This window comes from Physella acuta, unplaced genomic scaffold (genome assembly GCF_028476545.2).
Source record: "Physella acuta isolate Inbredline_101_S28 unplaced genomic scaffold, ASM2847654v3 ptg000642l, whole genome shotgun sequence".
Lineage (NCBI taxonomy): Eukaryota > Metazoa > Mollusca > Gastropoda > Physidae > Physella > Physella acuta.
The window spans coordinates 861,761-874,559 of record NW_026732161.1 but is presented as its reverse complement, the minus strand read 5'-3'; the positions used below and the strand labels follow the sequence as shown (position 1 = coordinate 874,559).

The 12,799-nt window shown below is 41.7% G+C and overlaps 1 protein-coding gene across 2 annotated transcripts in view; it reads left to right on the top strand.

Moving 5' to 3' along the window:
• Window positions 1-12,442, top strand: part of LOC131948372 (putative G-protein coupled receptor 139) — a 159,310-nt gene extending 146,868 nt beyond the window's left edge. For both annotated transcript variants that reach the window (XM_059309978.1, XM_059309977.1), the window contains exons 3-4: window positions 4,036-4,172; window positions 10,944-12,442. In XM_059309978.1, the coding sequence (XP_059165961.1) occupies window positions 4,036-4,172; window positions 10,944-12,017 (1,211 nt within the window). In that variant the 3' untranslated portion in view covers window positions 12,018-12,442. The remainder of the gene's footprint in view (window positions 1-4,035; window positions 4,173-10,943) is intronic.
• The last annotated feature ends 357 nt before the right edge of the window (window positions 12,443-12,799 follow it).

Here is a 12,799-nt window from a genome sequence, read left to right as displayed (position 1 = left end):
GTAAAGGGGTCAAAACTGACCAGTTGTATTTCCCTATATAATCTTTGTATTTTATGGGAAAAACAGAGGGTCATTTCAACGCAGACTTTAGGGTACTTAAGCTCAGTATATCTGGCTAATTTTTTGCATGCTCCTAGGTCAATGGCTTGACCTTTAGGGAAAACTGTCGGTTACACTCAAAGCCCTCGACGAGGGCTAAAAAGTGACCGCGAGTGAAATTCTCATTATATGAGCTCTATTACGAAAAAAAATTTCCTCCGACGACCCCCTTTTATATTTTGTGAGGTGGTAGAAGAACACCTAGGGGTGTCACAAAAAACTCGGCATATCTGGGAAAACTTCGTAAAGCGGTCAAAACTGACCAGTTGTATTTCCCTATATAATCTATGTATTTTATGGGAAAAACAGGGAAATTTTAACACAATTTTCAGGTTACTTAATATCTGTACATCATGCTAAGTTTTTGCATACACTACTATAGATGACTAGGCCGTATGGAAAAACTGTTGGTCAGACTCAAAGCCGTCGACGAGGGCTAAAAGATGATCTTGAGTGAAATTCTCCTTATATGAGATATATATATATATAAATAAATTGACGAACGATCCCCTTAATATTATGTGACGTCGTAGACCGACCTTGGAGGGTAACAAAAAAACTTTATTCCCGTCGGAAACAGCCATTATAGTCGTTAAATATGTTCATATAACGTAATTTCTTATATAAGCAAACAATATAAGTAAACAATGACATACGTCATACGTTCAGTTTTCAAGGGAGGTAACGTTTGTAAAATTATTATTTTTCAAATAATTGTATACTATTTTAAACAGAAACAGAAAATGACGAAGTATAGCATTTGTGTTAGTAGAAAATTAAGTTGTTAATTTAGTTAAGTAACCTAATTAAATAAATTAATTAATTTCAAAAGGCAGTGTAATATAAACTATGAGATATACTGTTCACGAAACCTGTGTAGTTCTAATTCCATTTTAGTTATACATTGCGTACTTTCAAAAAATTCTCCACGAACGGAATGTAAATGACCAACAAAAACATTTTTTTCTAAAATTAGCATTACTGTTTAAATTAAACTTATTAAAGCACTCCACACCCAATCCATCGCTAAATAATTAAGTATTCAAATTCTCAAATGTTTTTTAAAAACCTAAGCGAAGCTAGGCAGTATATATATATATATATATATATATATATATATATATATATATATATATATATATATATATATATATATATATATATATATATATATATACTTTATTCTAGAAGCAATTTGGAATTTCACATAAAATAGTCCGTGAACCAGTTTCCCACTATCCTCTGCGCCCTCTGTACCAAGTTTAAATTCTATTCACGTATTGAAATGAACGGACGGAAACCTCGATAAAGTAATGGACTTAGCTGTAAAGCAAGTTGAGCCACTCAAGGGTCACGTGACACTAAAAATGAGCCACTGGTCATACTAAATGTGAGCCTCCGCGCGGGGAGCCGCCAATAACGAGAATCTTAGAGCCAAAATATTGGCTCAACCTCCTGCTAGGAGAAATCGTTAAGTCGGGCCCTGCTGGTTTGACTTTCCAGTACTACAATGACCATTGTGTATTCAGCCGAAGAATACTGTTGTTGTTTCCTCGTGTATCATTTTCTGTGTGTTTACTGAATATTGTTCTCCAGTATGTTGTTTATGATTTAAGGTAGACTTGTTTATTTGTTTGTTGTATGTGTAATTGTCTCTTGTTTTGTTGATGATTTACGCTAGCAGTGTTGTATGTTAGTCAGTCCCTTCCTTTGTAATGTTGTTATAGGTACACTTGTTTGTTGTATGTTAGTTAGTCTCTTCCTTTGTAATGTTGTTATAGGTACACTTGTTTGTTGTATGTTAGTTAGTCCCTTCCTTTGTAATGTTGTTATAGGTACACTTGTTTGTTGTATGTTAGTTAGTCCCTTCCTTTGTAATGTTGTTATAGGTACACTTGTTTGTTGTATGTTAGTTAGTCTCTTCCTTTTTTTGTTGAATGTGTAGACTTGTATGTTGTATGTTAGTTAGTCCCTTTCTTTGTTGTGTTAATATGGGTACATGTGTATGTTGTATGTTAGTCAGTCCCTTCCTTTTTTTGTTGATATGAGTAGACTTCTTTGTTGGTTGCTAGTCAGTCCTTTCCATTGTTTTGTTGATATGAGTAGACTTGTTTGTTGTAGGCTATGTTTATAACCAATGTTGTTTTGTTAAATTATTTCGTAGACTTTGTTGTATGTTTGTCTACCCATGGTTCGTTGATAACACGGGTAGTCGTGTTTGTTCTATGTTTATCAGTCCTTCGTCTCGTTGATGATAATTTTATGGAGTAGCCGTGAATGTTGTATGATTTTCAGCCCCCTTTTTTAAAAGATGTATTGTATTATGCGGTACGGAGAAAACTTTTTGGTTATTTATAAATTGTAAGTTTAAAACCCAGTCAATGCCTTTATTTATGTTCTTTGTGTACAACATGCGATTCAGAATAGGACGAAAAGAGATACATAAATGTTCAAAAGCTGTAGGCCTACTCAGTGGCGTAGCGAGGTCGGGAGTCACCCGGTGCGGCACTTAATGGTGTCACCCCACCCCCCCCCCAGAGGCGTTGCGACCCTTCCCGGGAACAAACTTTCAAGTTTTCGATTTGCACCCCCCCCCCTTAAGTTTGTCTCTATATATTTTGCTATTTTTTGCCTTGGTGTCACCCCCATAAATGGTGTCACCCGGTGCAGTCCGCACCCCCCCCCTCGCTACGCCCCTGGGCCTACTTAGTCATTGCCCGTATCATACTTTTTAATACAGCGCAATTTTCGAAATCTCTAAACATTCGCTTCACTATATCGAATCGTATTTTAACATTGCTTTTTTTGTAACACAAAAACCGCCCAAATCCAACAACGAATCCTTACGCTAATTACTCTCAAAATATTGACGAAATTATCATATTTATAACGTCAGACAAACAGGGCATTGAGTTAGCGTTCCCAAGTCATTGTTTTATTATTCAAGTCACCTCTCATTACCGCTCAAGTCTGACCAAGCCCTTTTCGTCACGGATGATTCATGTGTTTATTTTTCAAGTTGGCAACTGTTCGATAACCCGATGGAAATTATATGCGCCTCGTTACCCAACACTGACAGTATAGCTGGTAACTGCTTGTACAAGTCAAGTTATAAATTTTACATCACCCGTTTAACGTGATTGCGACGGAAAATAATTAGTTCATCTCATTAGGTTAATTGGTTTCTGTATTTTCACAATAAGAATAACACGGTGATTGTATTTTGAAATGGAGTTTAGCAGTAGCAGACCTAATGTAACATTATTAGAACTGTCAAGTGTTTAAAGGCATTTTCGTTGAGCGAAAAATTATATACTGCTTTGAAAAGAAATAATAAATGTTAATAAATGTTAATAAATGTTAATAAATGTTATCACTTGACCCTCTCTCCCAGCATTAGGAGTGTTCTGCCCTGCCCCCAACCACACTTAACAGATTCTCTTTATTTACCCTCCCCAGCATTAGGAATGCCTGCCCCCCCCCCCGAAACCTAATCTGACCCCCCTCATTTACCCTCCCCAGCATTAGGAGTGCCCCCCCCCCCCCCACCCCACAACCACACTAAACTAACCCCCCCCCCCCCCCCCTGATTTCTCCTTCCCAGCATTAGATGTGTTCCCTCAAGCCACCCCCAACCCCCACCCCCGTAACAACACTAAAATGACCCCCTATACTCATAACAAACTGACCCCCCCTGATTTCTCGTCCCCAGCATTAGGAGTGTCCCCTCACACCCTATACTCATAACAAACTGACTTCCCCCCCCCCCCTGATTTCTCGTCCCCAGCATTAGGAGTGTCCCCTCACCCCCTATACTCATAACAAACTGACTTCCCCCCCCCCCCCTGATTTCTCGTCCCCAGCATTAGGAGTGTCCCCTCACCCCCTATACTCATAACAAACTGACTTCCCCCCCCCCTGATTTCTCGTCCCCAGCATTAGGAGTGTCCGACTCCCTGAAGTTGCTCAACGACTTCCTCTACTTCATCATGCTGCTCATCATGCTCAACAACCCAGGAGCCGCCGAGACGATGATGGCAAATGTCTACCCTTATGCTCATTATGTCTTCCAGGTGAGCTGGACAGGTGGGGTGGATAGATGGGGTGAACAGGTGGGGTGGACATGTGGAGTGGACGTGTGGGGTGGACAGGTGGGGTGGACAGGTGGGGTGGACAGGTGGGGTGGACAGGTTGGGTGGACAGGTGGGGTGGAATGGTGGGGTAGTCAGGTGGGGTGGACAGGTTGGGTGGAAAGGTGGGGTGGACAGATGGGGTGGACAGGTGGGGTGGACAGGTTGGGTGGACAGGTGGGGTGGACAGATGGGGTGGACAGGTGGGGTGGACAGGTGGGGTGGACAGCTGGGGTGGACAGGTGGGGTGGACAGGTGGGGTAGATAAGTTTGGTATAGACAGGAGAAAAACTAAATATGAAAAGTAGAAAATATAGGTTTATATGAGCAGTGGTCAGCTGATTGTGGGGTCGATGAAGAAGACAAGAGTGTGTGGTCGTGTGGTTGATGTGGTAGATATGGTTGATGAGGTCGTGTGGTTGATGTGGTAGATATGGTGGATGTGGTCGTGTGTTGGATGTGGTCGTGTGGTTGATGTGGTAGATATGGTGGATGTGGTCGTGTGGTTGATGTGGTGGTGTGGTTGATGTGGTCGTGTGGTTGATGTGGTGGTGTGGTTGATGTGGTAGATATGGTGGATGTGGTCGTGTGTTGGATGTGGTCGTGTGGTTGATGTGGTAGATATGGTGGATGTGGTCGTGTGGTTGATGTGGTGGTGTGGTTGATGTGGTAGATATGGTTGATGAGGTCGTGTGGTTGGATGTGGGCGTGTGGTTGATGTGGTAGATATGGTAGATGTGGTCGAGTGTTTGATGAGATTGTATGGTTGATGAGGTGGTTTTTTTGCAAACGGTGTTGTGTCGGTACGGTGAATTAGTGGTGTGTTGGCTGGCTGAGGTGGATGTGCTGGATGCGCTGATGTGCTAATATGCTGATGTGCTATATGTACTGGATGTACTGATGTGCTGGATGTGCTGGATATTTTGATGTGCTGGATGCTGCGTGAAGATTTCGTTTAAGAAAACTTTCTCCAGCTGTTCTTCGGGCTCAGTTACCATCACATGAGTCACTCGGCTCTCAGTTACCATAACATGAGTCACTCGACTCTCCGAGTATGTTTAATCCGGGGAAAGAAACGGCATTTAGGCTTTAAAATGGCTTATAATTACCCCAAAGCCTATTCGATACACTGTTACATATGCACGGTTAATCGTTCACTGGTTTAGTTGTCGAATGTTCTCCAATATTAATCCCCCTAATCAACTCAACAATCGTTTTATTCTACTGAACGGTATTTGTATAAGAATTTAAACATAAAACACTACCCATAACAAACAACAGCCGCTTAGAATACACCACACCAAAGCAGAAAGTTTGAACTGATGTTTAGCCTTGAAGGGCCAGTTAACAATTCGGTTTCGACTCGCACACACGCTCACGGTATCAGTGAAGTCTTAATTGAGTCTCGGCACGGAAGACAATGAAATCAAGATCACCGGCTTTCGATTTGGCTGGCTGACGTCACTCAGTTGCAACATGGCTGCCCGTGGGTTGGTCTTATGCCCGGGGTAGTAGGGTGATGAATCTGACTACTAAACGAAATCAAGGAATTTACATTTTAAGGAAAAGCATTAACCTCCAAGGTTGGTAATCCTACACTATAAGAAAGGTAAGAATTGGATAAGGAAACAAAATCAAAACTTTCTTGGCCGTTAACATTAGGAAAAAACAAATTAAAAACACATAAATAAATTATTTAACGAAAACGGAGCGCAATTAATTATAGAGAGTGTGCGTCGCAAATGACTAATTAAGTCCAGATATGTTTTTTAAGTAAGGTGAAAATATCACATTTTTATTTTCAGACATGAAGACGTGAAGTATTTAAAAATGTATCGAATGTTTAGTGTCAGATAGCCTATGTAGCTGCTTTCAGGCACTTGGTGTAGTTTGTGAGCAGACTTCAGGCCCTAAAAGTTCATTCAAACTATCATGTTAAACCTTCTTTACTAGATTAATCTCTAACCTATATAGGCTCGGCCTAGCGGTGAAGCGCTAGATGGCAAGCCGGAAGGTCATAAGTTCGAATCCGGGTTGTAGTCAGTAGAACGTCCCTGAGTGCTCCCATATTAACTAAAGTAAGGCGGCTGGGAATAGTGCAGAAAACACTATCCTCTTCAAGGTGAATTCGATTTCACTTGCCCCATTGACTATCAGTTTCGAAAAAAAAGACCTCTACTATATAATCACATTGGAATTGATTAAATTATAGTAAAATGAATGTATGCCATTAAGAATGGGTAATATGATCTATTCCCTAGCAAAGAATCAAAATCTATGCGTGTAGTTGATACAATAATAGTGAATGGAGCTCATACAAAACTTTTAATATGCTTGTTCAAGAACATTAATGCGTGTTACTATAGATGTCTTAGCTAATGAAATATTACATAAGAGTGTGAAGTGGTATTATTGAAGAGTGTGAAGTGATGTGTGTGGGGAGGTGGGCGGTTGATGTGATGTTTCTGTTGACCTTTAATCCTACAAAAATACGTTTGGGCCAAACGAAGTTAGCCAATTTTTTAAAGGTTACTCAACACAATTGATAAGTTCACTTAACGATCTATAAAGCAGATAGTTTCTTGACCTTTGTGTATGAAGGGATAGTGGTATCAGTCATATACCCAACCTCCTCTAGTTTTCCATAAGTGTGAGGTACTTATTAGAGCTGAGTGGACTCCGGTACGTCATGATAACTAAATAACACTAAGCATCATTTTTAGCGCAATTTCCATTCTGGAGAATTGCGTTTATTAACCCGTCATTTCTGGATGGATGAATGTATGAATGTGTGTCCGCAGCTTTAAGTCGTATCTCCTTTTCAACGAAGCAATATCGAGGACTAGTTCCAAAAGCAATTATGTTAAGCAAGTTACGAGGATGAACATAGGCCACTTAGCGACTTGAAACATGTACCAATCGATTCCTGCCATAATTTAGAACAATATTGCCGAAGAAAATTTTCAAAAATATCCTTTCGTTCGGTCACAAAAAAAAATTTGAATTAATTAAAATTTGGACCGAATTAGTAGGCATTTTTATCCAACCACACCACACGCGTCATCACGCTCAATGGCTGCGACATCGCGTTCAATGGCTGCGCCATCACGTTCGGTAGCTAGGCGCCCAATGGTTTTTAGTCATGTAACTCTATTGTAAATAAAACATGTAAAATACTGAAATTTTTTAAAATAAAAAACGTTTTAATAACTAACCAATGGTTTTACTAACCCTGCTCTTGATTTACGCTACGACAGAGCTATTTTTAGATAACATAAGGAAATTGCGCTTAAATGTCACTAGACTTTTTAATTAACTTGTTTAATTAAAACACTGGCCGGCGACATTTTTAGTCCTTGTCTATTTGTTTAATTTTTTTATTTTTTTAGTCTTATGTTGCGTAAAGATAATTAAGAAATATTTTTCTCTGTACTGTATATTTTAATTAAATCGATAATTAAACTCGCCAGTGGCATTTCGCAATGACAACTTGTTGTTTCTACCACAAAAACTCAGACCCTAGAACAGACAGAAAAACCTACTGTCGCATACAATACAATTCAACATCGACTGGTCTATTTTTAACCCAAAGGTCAGCGAGAATTATTCCAGAGTTTAGTTATCACTAGAGCTACGTGCCATGTCGGGGTGGAGACTCCTGACGTTGCAGGAAGTCTCCTGAAATGTTTGTAGATTTTAATCAAGATGGCGTAGTTTTATTGTCAGAGTTTTATTTTCAGAGTTGTTCCGTTTCGTGGTGGGGGGGGGGGGGGTTAGAGGCTTGCTGTACTTAGATGTGATTTTTTAAATGATGCTGCACTCAATGTAACTTACTTGGGAAAAATATGTCTGTATGTGTATTCAGCTAAAATGTGTACTTTTGGTCTGTACTAGATGATTTGTGTATTCAGCTATAAGTGTACTCATCTGGTATGTGTTCTCGTATGTATGCTGTACTCAGCAAGTATATGTACTCAGTCAGAATATGTACACGCATCTGCAATATAATGATTAGTATATTCAGCTGTTATATTTACTCAATACTTGCGTATGTGTATTCAACTGAAAGACGTATAGCAAAGTTTGTGTACTGAGGTGGTATGTGTATTTTGGCGGTATGTGTACGTAGATTGTATGTGAAATGAGGTGGTATGTGTACTGATGTAGTATGTATACTTAGGGGGTTTGTATATTCAAATAGTAAGTGTACTGAGATGGAATGTGTGATCCTATAGTATGTGTATGCAGGTAGTACTAAGGCGGTATTTTCAATGATGTAGTATATGTACTCAGAAAGCATGTGTACTAAGCTTGTGTGTGTACTCAGGTGGTATGTGTTTGTAGATTATAAGTTTACTGATGTGTTATGTGTACTGAACTGGTAGATGTACTGATGTGGTATGTGTGCTGATGTGGTATGTGTACTGATGTGGTATGTGTAATAATGTGGTATATGTACTGATGTTTTATGTGTACTGATGTGGTATGTGTAGTGATGTGGTATGTGTACTGATGTGGTATGTGTACAGATGTGGTATGTGTACTGATGTGGTATGTGTACTGATGTGGTATGTGTACTGATGTGGTATGTGTACTGATGTGGTATGTGTACTGATGTGGTATGTGTACAGATGTGGTATGTGTAGTGATGTGGTATGTGTACTCATGTGGTATGTGTACTGATGTGGTATGTGTAGTGATGTGGTATGTGTACTGATGTGGTATGTGTACTGATGTGGTATGTGTACTGATGTGGTATGTGTACTGATGTGGTATATGTACTCAGTTGATGTGTGTACTCTATAAGGAAGTCAATTTAAATTTTAAAATCCTACCGACTAAAATAATCATGTTTTAAAACATTTTTTCCCTTTAAATAACTGAACCTGCTTTACAATTTTTTCAAACCAGCAAAAATCAATAAATTGTCATAACATTTTTCCAACTTGAATTCTTTCGTCTTCATTCAATCCAAGGACCCCATGTGGCTCTTTGAAAGAGAAATGGCAACATAAATAAATATAGTTATGTAAGAACCGATTGTAATTTTTATATAGGTAAACAAAAAAATGTTATAGGAATTATTTTTTTTAATCACAGTTTGAATGGCTCTGTTTTGTAAAGATAGTTTATAAGCGAGAAAATGTTTGCTAGATGTTCTGCAAGAATTACGTAGATTCAACATTAATAAACTTAATGACTACAGTTATTTATTTAAAAAAAAAATTGTATTTAGTTGTTACTGACTAGCTGTTAGGTTCATTCTCAATAACGTATCACTCCCTCTTCGCCATATTTCTCTACTGTATCTTCCTTCCTTCCCCAAACCTCTTCTAACATACCTACCTCATTCCTCGTCGTATCTCTAAAATATATTCCTGATACCTCTTCTAACTGCTCCATTCCCCCTAATCCCTCCTCTAACGTAACACTCTCCCCTTCCCATAATTCTTCTAACGTATATCCCTCCCTATACCTCTCTAACAGATCCCTCCCTCCCCATCCCCTATCTCTCTAACCTATCCCACCCCATTATGTCTCTCTAACCTATCTTCCCCTCCCCTATCTCTCTAACCTATCCCCCCTCATGTCTCTCTAACCTATCTTTCTCTCCCTCCCCCTCTCTTACCTATCTTCCTCCCCTACCCAGGTGCCTAACATCCTATCTCTCTAGCCTTCCTCTTCCCCCCCCTACCTCCCTAACCTATCCCTCCCTTCATATCTCGCTAACCTATCTTCCTCTCCCCCCCCCCCTCATATCTCTAACATATCTTCTCTCCCTCCCCACATCTCTCTAACCTATCCCCTCCCTCCCCACATCTCCTTAACCTATCCTTCCATATCTCTCTAACCTATCCTCCCCCCCCCCCCATATCTCTCTAACCTATCCTCCCCCCCCCATATCTCTCTAACCTATCCTCCCCCATATCTCTCTAACCTATCCTCCCCCCCCCCCATATCTCTCTAACCTATCCTCCCCCATGTCTCTCTAACCTATCCATCCCCCCCCATATCTCTCTAACCTATCCTCCTCCATATCTCTCTAACCTATCCTCCCCCCCCATATCTCTCTAACCTATCCTCCCCCATATCTCTCTAACCTATCCTCCCCCCCCATATCTCTCTAACCTATCCTCCTCCATATCTCTCTAACCTATCCCCCCCCATATCTCTCTAACCTATCCCCCCCCCATATCTCTCTAACCTATCCTCCTCCATATCTCTCTAACCTATCCTCCTCCATATCTCTCTAACCTATCCTCCCCCCCCCCCATATCTCTCTAACCTATCCTCCTCCATATCTCTCTAACCTATCCTCCCCCATGTCTCTCTAACCTATCCATCCCCCCCATATCTCTCTAACCTATCCTCCCCCATATCTCTCTAACCTATCCTCCCCCATATCTCTCTAACCTATCCTCCCCCCCATATCTCTCTAACCTATCCTCCCCCCATATCTCTCTAACGTATCACCCTCTCCCTCCCCCCATATCTCTCTAACATATCTTCTCCCCCCTCCTATCTCTCTAACGTATCACCCTCTCCCTCCCCCCATATCTCTCTAACCTATCCTCCTCCCTCCCCACCATATCTCTCTAACATATCTTCTCCCCCTCCTATCTCTCTAACGTATCACCCTCTCCCTCCCCCCATATCTCTCTAACCTATCCTCGCCCCCATATCTTTCTAACGTATCTCCCTCTCCCTCCCCAGGTGGCCGTGAGTGTGACTGCCTGGCTAACCGTCTCTGTGGCCGTAGATCGATACATCTCCGTCTGCTACCCCTCCAGATCGAAGACACTGTGCACGATACCACGGGCCAGGACCGTCGTCACCTCCGTCTTCGTCATCATGACACTACTATCGATACCCTCAGGGTTTCGATACCGCCTTGAGACTTTTAACGATACCGTGAATAATCGTACTTGTATGGAGGTAGTCGTCACAGAATTAGGAAGGAATCAACAATTTATGATTCCTTATACCTGGGTCCAAAACTTCCTACGAGGAATTATCCCAGTTTTTATTCTTATTTTTATTAACGCTAAAATCATCAACGTGCTCAGGAGGGAGAGGGTTAAGGGCAAGAAGCTCAACTCAAGGAACCGTATCACGCTGATGTTGATCGCGATGGTGTTGATATTCATCGTGTGCCTGACGCCGGACACCATCATGTCGACGTTCTTCGGCAAGGGATACGTGGAGGAGGATTACATGGTGAAAGGCATCCGTGAGATCACAGACAGCCTGGTGGCGCTTAACTCCGCCGTCAACTTCATCCTCTACTGCTCGCTCAGCGCCATCTTCAGAAACACCTTCATGCGGGTTTTCTTTGGACGGCATTACGCTAAGATGCGAGGCGGATCTTGTCGAAATATCAGCCGGGATGGTACTTCTATGAGGACGAAAAGTATGCGGAACTCCTACCGCGGTCATAGAAACGGTACTGATAGAAACGGAAGACGGAAGTCGAGTTTGGATGATCTTGATCTTGAAGGGGGATGCACGGATGAGGAGTACTCACCGAAGATCCAGCCGGAGACGAATGGGTATAAAAAAGAGAAGAAGAAATCGAACTCCGGGTTGAAGAGTGAGCAGACGATGGATTTGTTGAAAGAGAAGACGATTTTGGACCTGAGGTTAAACTCGGGAGTTTATATCGGCCCGATGGAGCCGGAAATAGTTTGGCCGAGTAAAAATGCGGAGAAGTGTAGCTCGCTGCCAGGAAGTAACGAAACGAAAGTTTCTTTTTGTAAGATGAATGAGTCGGAGGGGGTGCAGTTGTGAGACTGTTGGTAGGTCCAGGTGTACACGTGTGTGTGGGTAGGTCCAGGTGTACACGTGTGCGTGGGTAGGTCCAGGTGTACACGTGTGTGTGGGGAGGTCCAGGTGTACACGTGTGTGTGGGGAGGTCCAGGTGTACACGTGTGTGTGGGGAGGTCCAGGTGTACACGTGTGCGTGGTGAGATCCAGGTGTACACGTGTGCGTGGGTAGGTCCAGGTGTACACGTGTGTGTGGGGAGGTCCAGGTGTACACGTGTGTGTGGGGAGGTCCAGGTGTACACATGAGTGTTAGTGAGTGGGTACAGGTGTACATGCGTACAGTTGTGTGTGGGTAGGTCAATGTGTATAGGTCAGCTATTTGCGTGTATGTGTGTGTGAGGAGGGTTGGGCTGGTCCATGTGTACACAGGTATGAATGTGTGTGCAGGTCGAGGTGTACAAGTGTGATTACGTGAGTGGGTGTGGGGGGGGGGTTGGTCCAGGTGTACACAAGTGTGAATGTGTGTGCAGGTCGAGGTGTACAAGTGTGGGTGTGGAGATTGGTCAAAGCGTGTACAGATGAATGTACGAGATACAAAAGGTATAATGTACACAATGTCCAGGTATTTATCTGTGTCAATACGAATACAACCATGTACACATTTTGAAAATGCGAGTATGTCTAGATGTACATTTTTAACAATGTGTGTACAGTTGAAAATGTGTGTACCTACAGATAAAAATGTACATGTGTAAACTCGTTAAAGTTTCTTATCGTGTGTTATTCAGGTAATTAAGTGTGTGACT